The sequence below is a fragment of the Siniperca chuatsi genome, linkage group LG18 (genome assembly GCF_020085105.1).
Source record: "Siniperca chuatsi isolate FFG_IHB_CAS linkage group LG18, ASM2008510v1, whole genome shotgun sequence".
Lineage (NCBI taxonomy): Eukaryota > Metazoa > Chordata > Actinopteri > Centrarchiformes > Sinipercidae > Siniperca > Siniperca chuatsi.
The window spans coordinates 27186682-27197556 of record NC_058059.1 but is presented as its reverse complement, the minus strand read 5'-3'; the positions used below and the strand labels follow the sequence as shown (position 1 = coordinate 27197556).

At 40.5% G+C, this 10875-nt stretch overlaps 1 protein-coding gene across 2 annotated transcripts; it reads right to left on the bottom strand.

Annotated features, from left to right (window-relative positions):
- Window positions 1-1217: 1217 nt before the first annotated feature.
- june (JunE proto-oncogene, AP-1 transcription factor subunit) lies at window positions 1218-10400 on the bottom strand. 2 transcript variants are annotated; one of them, XM_044174914.1, is made up of 2 exons: window positions 10342-10400; window positions 1218-6079 (listed from the first exon to the last, which is right to left on the bottom strand). In XM_044174914.1, exon 2 carries the CDS (start codon window positions 5990-5992, stop codon window positions 4961-4963), a length of 1032 nt encoding a protein of 343 aa, XP_044030849.1. In that variant the 5' UTR covers window positions 5993-6079; window positions 10342-10400; the 3' UTR covers window positions 1218-4960. The 2 variants fall into 2 exon arrangements, with proteins under 2 accessions (XP_044030849.1, XP_044030850.1); XM_044174915.1 differs by having other exon boundaries at window positions 1218-6145; window positions 10342-10380.
- Window positions 10401-10875: the final 475 nt, after the last annotated feature.

Sequence of the window (10875 nt, the reverse complement as noted above, 5' to 3'; positions counted from 1 at the left end):
GTGAGCATTAACATTAAGCTGGCCACAGGCTGATAAAATAATACAGCACATCACAAATATAAGATTAACTAACGTTAGATCATTGAACACAAATAGTCCTGTTAACTAGTAGCTTCATGCACAACGTCATGCAGGCCAATAGGCAGCCTGGGCACGTAACGGTAGTGACTAGCTTGTTGAGCTAAGCTAGCAACTCCAGGCTGACAGAATAATATGTATTTTTAACCCATTACAATATCAGAGGTCGTTAAACAAAAGCAATCGACGTGCACCAGTTCAAACACAACATTCTTGCTATCACTAAGATGGACGTTCTGTGTAATCCTCCCTGTGCACTGGTTTTCTGTCTTCTCCTCTCCCGCTCGCTTTACTAACTGTGGATTTTGCCAAGCTGTCGCTCCGATCGATGCTGGCCAATAGGGACATGTCTTACATCTTTCAGCGTCGGTCCCGCCCACAAGATTCAGCTCAGCAACAAGCAAAACTTTTGATTAGAAAAAAATGTTTTTGGGATTTGCATTAATACATTTTTAATTACAATTTTATTTTACTTGCAATAAAACATTTTTTGATTGCAGTGCCAATAGTTTTGCTCTCAAATCTATTCTGTTTGATTGTATGATAAAGACACAAAAGTACCCTCATGGTGTGGTCCTTGCTAGTGAATTGAAACTATCATCAGAGTTTCAAGAGCAGCACCACCACCTCAATCGTGCCACTTCTGACATTCCTATAAACACCCTCCTAACCCTCTCCCCCTCTTTCGCTCGCGGATTCACTGAAGCTTCCCCACAGCGCAGCAGCAGACTGAAGAAGTACAAGAGTTCAAGCTGCGCTCATAATCTTCCGTTCCTGTTAATAAATCATATAAATGTGTCTTGTTGATGGTGTAGTCCTTGCTAGTGAAAAGACAATAAGACAAATGATAAAATATCCTGTGATTAAAATAGAGTGAAACATCTCCTCCCAGTAGCGGTTAGCAGATGTCATCGTTGCTTGGTTAGCTATGGGGAAATTGTAATTAATGAGATTCCTTGGAGCGTTCATACATTACACCGTTTGTGTGTAAAGGACAAAGGACTAAGATGATTCAGTTATTTTCACAGTTACAGTGAAAATAGACTTATTATTATGAACATGACTGTTCTCATGTTGTTTCGTTAATATGTTTTTCTGTTCAGCAATACATTCCTGATAAAGATACCAGAGAGTGAACATCATGTGCAGACATCTTTATTTATTCTCTCCCTTTTCAGGGTGTTACACCTGCACGTTCATTTTCATCGTTATTTGAATATGACATATGGCTGGAATGTTCAGCTGTCCACATACTTTTTGTCTCCAGGTTTCCTTTTGAAGAGGTATTTTCACGTTACTGTTTTTACTGTAATTACAATAATACCTACATAGTTTCTTATGAAAATATAAAAACCCAGATGGAGATCTGCAGGTTTGAGGATTTCATCAGGATTCATTCATCTGGTTCTGTCAAGTGTCTCATTTTACAGTAAAAACAAAACTAGGAAACGTCCTAATAAGGAAGTGCATGATGTACTTTGTAATTACAATAATCCCCAAATTTCTCAACATTAAATCAACATCTGTCTTACCTGAAGTCAGGGCAGCTTCAACAGTGAATTTACATTTTGATTGTTGAATTTTTCATCCTTTACATGAAATTTTTGAGACCCAGCTAAAATGAGTTTAGGAAAGTGCACTTATTACAACATGTGGCCATTGTCACGTGGAAAACTCATTACTCCAACTCAACAATTTACAAACAGCAAACCTGCAGCAGGTGAATATTTCATCACTGATATTGACACAAACATCTCAACACAGCAGAAGGAAATAAACACACATATGTATAACAAAAAAGATATTCATAATAAATAGAGACATAAAGTGATCCAATCAAAGAGCTTGTACATACACACACATCATTTTAGAATATTAATAACGTTTTTTATACATTTGTACAAAAATAGAATCATTAGAGACGCCAAAAGCCTCGTTCAAGTTAAAAAAAATAAATATTTGCTTGATAATCACTAACAGTATTTCTGAAACTTTCTAATTTGTCAAACAGAAAACATGTAACTGCAACTGAATTTTTTCATACTCGAGTATTAATGTTCATTTAAAACTCTGATGTAATTCTTTTAAAGTAGCGAAGCTTTATATTTTTTGTTGCTCACAATTTTTATTTATTTATCTTATTTTTTGCAGTTGTATGTTTTTCTATCTGACAGCTGCAGTAAGTAAGACAAAACAAAATGTACAGTTATAGAACAATAACGCACTCTCAAAGGTAACAGATCGAGTGTTTTCATTATACCACGGCAATAGAACATACTGCTCTCTGATTGGCTGGCAGGTGTCTGATAAAATCTGTGGATTTTTATCAGACACCTGTGGACATAAACATAGTTCAGGTCAACAGTTTAACCACTGTTTTAAATCAGAACTTAAGGTGTACTAAACTTCAGTCTCCGTTAGAGGTCAACTCACTCAGTGACCTCAGGAACCTCCTCAAGGACCTCTACTACCTTCTCTGGGGCCTCAGGAACACACTCAAGTACTTTTACAACCCCTTCAGGGATGTCAGGAAGCCCTTCATCCTAACTGCACAGCAACGAGTGGATTATCCCTCATGTAGATTTTGCTTACATTTGGGATTATGGGTTGTGCCTTCAATTTCAGGCTTTTTTCCAGTTTGGCTGTTTTTACACTGTAAAAATATATCCAGTTTATCAAGTGATTTAACCTGAAATTGAGTCTTAAAGGTGTTTTCTTACCAAAGCAGGTGGAACACATTTGATATTCCCCTGAGATCATTTTTGTGTAAACAAAATCAAAATCAAATTCAAGAATTGTATGTACACCAGAACCAGCAGCAGGTTTATGTTTCTGCCTTTCAGAAAGTCTTTAGCCTAAGCCCATTACTGCCTGGGGAAACATGTTAAGAATGACAAAAATATAGTAAGAGGTAGTAACTCTAAATTATGTGATACAAGGTTGAAATTGTGACTTTTTAAGTCAAATTATGATACAAAGTCAAAATGTGTTGTTACATGTAAATGCCATAATGACAGAATGGTAGGTCAAATTATGAGAATTATTTTCATCATTTCTAACATTTCATCTTTTTTTCTCTTTCCCTGGCAGAAATGGGCTTCCATATAAACCCGCAAACAAACAAACCAAATCAATTGACTCATATGAAATGATACGTTTACTGTGTAGAAAAGGTAAAGGAATAACAGGTATATTATGAACATTATAATTATCAAAATAATAAATATTATTCAATAGTCACATCTTATTTGCACAGCATTGTTAAGAAATGAGAATAAAAGGAGATCTGAAATGCTTCATCTGACATTTTTCTTCGTTTATGCTCATAAATATTTCTGCTGCAGTAGAAAATATTAATGTCAACAATCACTCAAATACACTGTACAGACTGTACTGTACTTTGATTTTAACAATTTAAAAAAATGTGCCGTTGAGTTGGAAGTGAAATTCTCTCCCCACATCAGTAAAAAAAAAAAACAACAACCCTGATTTTTACACTGAAAGATTCAAACTCTCATTAATTTGGATTCAAATAAATATGAGTCAGTTTTGCACATGTCAGTTTCCAAACTCAAGCCATATTCAGACTGGCAGATCTTAAATTGAACATTTCAAAGTCCTGATTCCCGAAAGATCCAGAGAAAGTAAGAAAAGTTTTCACCAGCCGAAAACAGCCTGTCAGCCGGAAAAACAGAACGATGAAACTTCAACCTCTATTTCCTGATCAAAACGTAGCTTTAAAGGTTTTTAACTTCCAGCAGCAACAGACAGAAAACACAGAAACACACTTAAACATTTAAACAGTCACTGGATTATAACCAAACACAGCTGAGCTTTAGCTGTAGACATGTAAAGAGGTTGCAGTAATCAGATTACATAAATCTATCACAGTTACCATGAAGAGTTACTGTAAAAACAGAGCTGTTAAAGTGAAGATCTTGTTTCTTTAGCTGTGTTAACACACAGTTGGAGTACAAAAAAAGTAAAGAGATTACAGTAATCAGATTACAAAACAAACTGCGGGATCTGCCATTTTGAGCGAGGCGTTCACTGGATTTGGAAAAAAATTGGGTGAAATTGTCTCTTTGAAAACTGATTATTGTAAATTATGACAAGAAAATTCTAATTACAGTCCTCACTCTGGTACTAAAAGTAATCTGATTACTTGACACTGTTTTCCACATAAATTACATCAGAGATTTCATTGAAGTATTGTGATTATATTTTATGAGCAATCTTCTCAACTCTATTTTAAATAATAAAAGATACATTTCACACTGTATAAATGTTCATTCTAACATGTCATTTATTTATTTATAACAATGTTTTGACTGGAAATGAAAACAAATCAGTGGTGGATAATAATTTCCTCTATTTCCAATACAGTTTATTCACTGAGATGTAATGACATCTGAAAATAAAGAATATTGTCATGAGCTTTTCAAACTGTAGAAAACCTTCTGTACTGGAAACTTGGAAATCTCTCAGTAAATTTATTTCACCTGTTGAATAAATGTGTCGCGTCTGTTCACAGACACACCTCTTAGAGTGTCAAACCCTGCTTCTTAACAGTCTCATCAAATTACATCAGTCGCCATCTCTTCTTGAAAAATTCATCATCAAAATTCAAATCATACAAATTTGTATTACGAATTTATCCCTCCTTCCTCTAAGCTCTGTCCCCTCTGGCTGGATGATCGACAGTGGTTTACGGGGCTACATAAATCCCGTTAAACATCCACCTGTCCTGTTGAGGCGTCGTTGACACCTTGTTCTCTGCTCGCTCTGGCCGAGAGTGTGAGCGAAATGCCAAAATCGTAACAGTAAACCCTCTGCCTCTCGGCTTATTTTTACACCCTCAATCTCCTGGTGCCTTGCCTCCTCAGCAGCTGGAGTCCTCGCTGCCGGTGCCTCCCCCTCCTGCCCCGGACTTAGCAGCGGCCGAGCCGACGGCAATCTGGCAGCCATTGGTGACGTGGCTCATGACCTTCTGTTTCAGCTGAGCGACCTGCTCCCGCAGCATGGCGGCAGTGGAAGCCAGGTCTGAGTTCTGGCTCTTCAGGACCTTCACCTTCTCTTCCAGCCGTGAGATCCGCTCCAGCTTGCGCTTGCGGCACTTGGATGCGGCAATGCGGTTGCGGAGCTTCTTGCGTTCTGCTTTGATTCGCTCCTGTGTCTCCAAGTCGATTGGGGAGAGGGAGGGTGGGGACGTGGGGTCGCCCGGCACATGAGGCACCTCAGGAACGGTCTGAGGGGCGTCCAGGCCTCGGGCATGGGGCTGAGGGGCTCCGCCGCCACCGTGGCCTGAGCTGCTACCGTATGCCATCTGTGCTCCAGAGTACGCCATCTGGCCCGGGTTGTAGCTGCTGAGGTTGGTGTAGATGGGCATGTCTCCACCAGACATCAGGTTCCTCTGGTATGATGCCTGCAGTGAGACGGTGGAGGACGAGGACGGGGACATGGGGCCCCCCACCAGCTGGTTCTGCTTGTGAAGGTCAGCGAGTGCTTTGACAAAGCCATCAGCAAATCCTTCCTGCTCGTTGGTGGCCTGGTTGCGGTAGATGAAGGGGTTGGTGGAGTTGGACACAGGGCTGGTGGTGACCAGTCCCTGGTTGGACTGGATGATCAGGTGCTCCAGGTCGGGGGATGCCAGCTTCAGCAGGTTCATGTCTGCCGAGGGCGCAGCTGATGTCATCAGGGAGCTGTTGCCGGCGAGCCCCAGGTTGTTGGTGTTCCCGCCCCTACTTCCTGCTGCACCACCACCGGGAAAGTGATGATTGCCTGCCACTGACATGGCCTTCTTACTCATCAGCATCTTGTTTCCCGGGTAACGCTCGTATTCTGCGATCTGGCTGAAGCCGGGGACAGCGGGGGAGTCGTCGTGGTAGAAAGGAGTCTCCATCTTGGCCGTCATTGACGAAGAAACGTCTCAGAGGAAATCTTCATAATCAGATTAACCTGAATATCAGAGGGGATTGAAATGCTCCACTGACGTCGGTGGCTGGAGGGTGAAGGCAGGACGAAGAGAGAAAGAAGAGGAAGAAGAAGAAGAAGAGATGATAAGTGCCTGCAGGAAAAACAAACATGTCTGAGAGAGAAAGAGGAGGATGAAGAGGACTGAAAGATTACTGAGGTGTGCTGACACTACTGATACCACTGATGAACGCATGCGTGTGTGTATTTCTGTACATTTAGGGTGTTTTTTACAGTCTGAGGTGAGATTGAAGACAATTGTATAATACTGGTAGTTCCACTGTTATCAATCAGTTGAATTTAGTCTTTCAAATGGGATACTTACATTAACTGAATTGGATGAAAACAGTGAGATTTGGTTGAAAGCTTTGGAAAAAGCCATTAAGTGGACCTTGATCACTACTAACTTCACAAGGTCAGGAATTAACTTTCATGCTCAAGGATGTTGATGCATTAATGTCTGTACACTGTTCACATATTGTAGTTTTTGCATTTTAGATTTTTATTCTAATATTTAATTATTTGCACATTTTACATTTTTTATGAACTTTTTTACTATTACTAAATTAAACAGGAAACATTTCTGCAATATCCCCTTAAAGTCCCCATTAAATGTTCTAATAAGGTTCCATACAGTAACCAGTGTCAGGGATCATTCACTGAAGGCTATTTTTAAAATCTGGAGAACATTACTTGGAGGTTCCTGTGACCATACACAGTATTTACATTACATTAATTTGGCAACAAAGCAACATTTTTTCTACATATAAACCTCTGGGGAAATTTGGGCTTCAGTGTTTTGCTCAAGGACACGTTGACATGTGGACAGGAGGAGCAGGGGCTCAAACCCAAAACACTGACCTACTCTACCACCTGAGCTACAGCAGCATTCTGGTTTGTTTTAAGTAAATTGTGTTCATTGTTGCCTTTAATCCACATCATTATTTTATTTTTCTATTTGATTTGAATATATGTACTGACATGACTAATAAAACATTTATTCTTATCATTAAGATTATTAGTAGTAATAGCAGTATGAATGTGTGCTTTCATCATCGAGTATTCAGTTCATCAGTATATAGTATATGTAATCAATATGGAATCCAGTGGTGGAAAGTAACTAACTTTACTTAAAGCCCCTTGATTTCAAATATTAAAGGTGCTCTTAATGGAGGTGGAGTTTTCTTATAAACAAACAAACATTATGTTTACATGCAGTGTTTCTCACCAAAAGTCAATGTGTGCATCCCTGAGGTCAAACAAACTTGCAAAGCCATTATTTTTAATATTTTAAATCGTGCAGTGTTTACATCTATGTTGGCTAGCTGTTTGCTATAAAGACTGCAACTGCTGATCAGCAGAATAGCGCAAACTGGTGGCAGGAATGTGTATCACATGCATGTGCATCCTTGTGCGTGTGCATGATACATTTACAAAAGGGGACCCACTCGTAAACACATTGCTCCGTAGCGCTAGTAGTAGTCAAAAACATGGTACCTTTAAGTATTTATAACATAACAATGTTCATTACTAAATAAGCAACAATCAAAGTTAAAGGTTAAAGTTTGAGTTTAACAGTCCAAAACCCAGCTAATCTGCTCCATCAGGACTGTGTGGGTACGGTTTGATCACATTTGATTGATGGTGGTCTGGTAACATGAGCAAACAAGCCCACAACTGTGGTCACATTTTGATTCAGATGTTGTTAAACCCTGATTGGTGCACCGAAATACATGACATCAGCCGTCTCCAACTGAGCACTGCCCACTTCAAACCGGTGAGAAGAGCACAGACAAAAACTCAAACACAGAAATCCCTCTGGTGCAAAACTGTGTGTTAATGTACGACCGTACCGCTCAAAGTAAGGGTTAGACTGACAAAATGTGATTTCAGGGCCTTTAAGTACTGTACTTAAATATAATAGTATATAATAATAGTATAGCCCGACTGATATTTGACAGTTGAAAAATCTGATTATGGTATATCTGTTGACATAACAAACATTTTTCAATTCAGATCCCTTAAATAGTTTTTTTAATGAATTTTGACCACAATAAATACAACATGTACTGAGCAGGAAGTTTTAGAGTCGGACAATGAACATATACAATATTAATGTGATTTAAAATTTGTCATATCATGATAATAACGATATTACAATGTCATGACGTATTTATGTCATAACTATGTACAGCAGCAACACACATGGCTGATCATTGCTGCTGGCTCTGCTGTGGAGGGGTTGGAGCGACTTCTGGCGTGTGGAAGTGGTTTGATAACATTAAAGAACAGGGTCACAGGTTTTCAAGTGTATCTTAATACAATAATTACATGCCAATATGCACACTGAAAGGGTTATTGATTGCTGTGTCCTCTTTGTGCTTCAATGGACAGTGTTTCCTTGTGTATGGAAAAGACTGTAGCTTTGGAAGATATCCACTTGATTTGTCAAATTCAGGCTGCTGAAGCCTCACGTTAGCTTTTGCTGAACGCTTTTGGAATGCATTTTCACACAGAACGAGGACTGGGTTTTTCCCCCTCACTTCCATTGAAATTGCTTTAAGAAGCGATCTTTGTGGCCAATATGAACAGGACAAACAATTACAGTGACCAACAGCTGTTTCATTGTAAATATAGGCATGTGAGTATTGTTTTAAGACAAATGTGAACCTTAACCCTGAGAGGTAAAAGAGCAGAGGCTACATCACACAACAAGGCCAGATACTTAATCTAGTAACCAAAGTGACCACAAGACGAGGCGCGTGAGGATCTGAGTCACCTTGCACATTGAGTGTCTGAGGAAAAAAGGGAAACTTTAAGTTGTTGACTAGGCAGGCTAGACTAGGCGAAATTGGCTCTCAGGCAGCTTTTGTTCTCTCCTGGCGTTTTTAGATGCGAAGCCTGAATCACAGAATCACGATTAGCTAGCTACACGCACTCCAACACATTGTTTGCTGTCACGTGATTCTGATGACGCTCGAAATTCAGAATGAGGCAGGAAGTGAAAGGCAGAATGGACGAGATGGAGGAAAACCTGTTCTCATTGTGTCGCCCCAGTCAACGTGTGTGTGTGTGAAATCTGGAATCCTAAAAACCTATTCTGAGGTCACAGTGACCTTTGAGTCACCTCTCCAGTGTCTGACTGTGAAACAGGCCACAGTCTCCCCTTTGGTGTTATGGTGTTGAATAATGGACATTATGATGTCACAGTGACGTTGACCTTTGACCTTTGACCACCAAATCTAATCAGGTCATTCTTGTGTCCAAGTGGACGTTTGTGCCAAATTTGAAGAAATTCCCTCAAGGTGTTCCTGAGATATTGCATTCACGAGAATGGGACGGACGGACAGACGGACAGATGGACAACCCAAAACGCGGCCGGCAGTCAAACACCAGGTCTGAGTTGGTCTGGTGCTCACCAGCTGCACTGAGTCGACCAGTTGTCATTATTATTTCGAGGCCATATTAGCGCCACTACTTGTCAGTGCTCTCTGGTGGACAGACGTGTTATGGTGACACTGTTTCTAAATGACCTCCAACCTACCAGCATTCCTTGTTACTTATCAGCCAACACATACACCGATTCTGATACAGTGCAATAAGCTAATATCAGCCAATATCATTTCCATTTTCTGCTGCTTTATACTTCTTACATTTCAGAGGGAAATATATGTACTTTTTACTCCACTACATGTATTTGACAGTTACTTTGCAAATAAAGATTTACATACAAAATAAATCATTAGTTAATAAAATATGATGAATCTTATAAATTTAACAACTCAACAGTGTGTTGAATAGTTCAACTCAGCTCTCCCTCCACAAGCTACAACATTAAAATACTGCTTACATGTCAATCCAACAATAATGATAATCCAATAATGCATTCTAATATAGCCTGCCTGGGACATATTCTCATACCAGCGCAGAGCTCATTATTAATACATAGGTTAAATATGAATCGCATGATGTTGACGTTGTTATTGCTGTTGAAACAATAAATAATCATTAGTAATGGCTTTCCCTCAGACGGTGGACTAAGAGCCAGGCAGGGAAACCTCTGCTCCTCTCAGCTGTCAGGACTTTAGCAGACGTTCAACCCGCATTAAGCACGTTCAAGTTCCCGGTACAGCCGTTAACTTCAGCCCGGGAGAAGAGCGGCATTACCGCCATCACCCTGCGTGACTAACGAACCCCAACAGCTCCACCCGAAGCCGAACACACTACACCCGGCACAGCGGCTGGATGTTCAAATGAACCACAATAATGTCTGGAAAGGTCCATACTCACAGAGAGACGCAGAGAGCTGCTGAGGCGTCCAGAGCAGAGAGAGGGAGTCAGAGCGGGAGAGCCCGACTCCACTCCTCCTCCCTCCCTCTGTCTCTCCCTCTCTCTCTCTCTCTCTCTCTCTCTCTCTCTCTCTCTCTCTCTCTCTCTCTCTCTCTCTCTCTCTCTCTCTCTCTCTCTCTCTCTCTCTCTCTCTCTCTCTCTCTCTCTCTCTCTCTCTCTCTCTCTCTCTCTCTCTCTCTCTCTCTCTCTCTCTCTCTCTCTCTCTCTCTCTCTCTCTCTCTCTCTCTCTCTCTCTCTCTCTCTCTCTCTCTCTCTCTCTCTCTCTCTCTCTCTCTCTCTCTCTCTCTCTCTCTCTCTCTCTCTCTCTCTCTCTCTCTCTCTCTCTCTCTCTCTCTCTCTCTCTCTCTCTCTCTCTCTCTCTCTCTCTCTCTCTCTCTCTCTCTCTCTCTCTCTCTCTCTCTCTCTCTCTCTCTCTCTCTCTCTCTCTCTCTCTCTCTCTCTCTCTCTCTCTCTCTCTCTCTCTCTCTCTCTCTC

What these genes read in the sequence shown, in the direction of transcription:
- june (XM_044174914.1), bottom strand. Translation starts at nt 5,992, where the DNA reads ATGACGGCCAAGATGGAGACTCCTTTCTACCACGACGACTCCCCCGCT.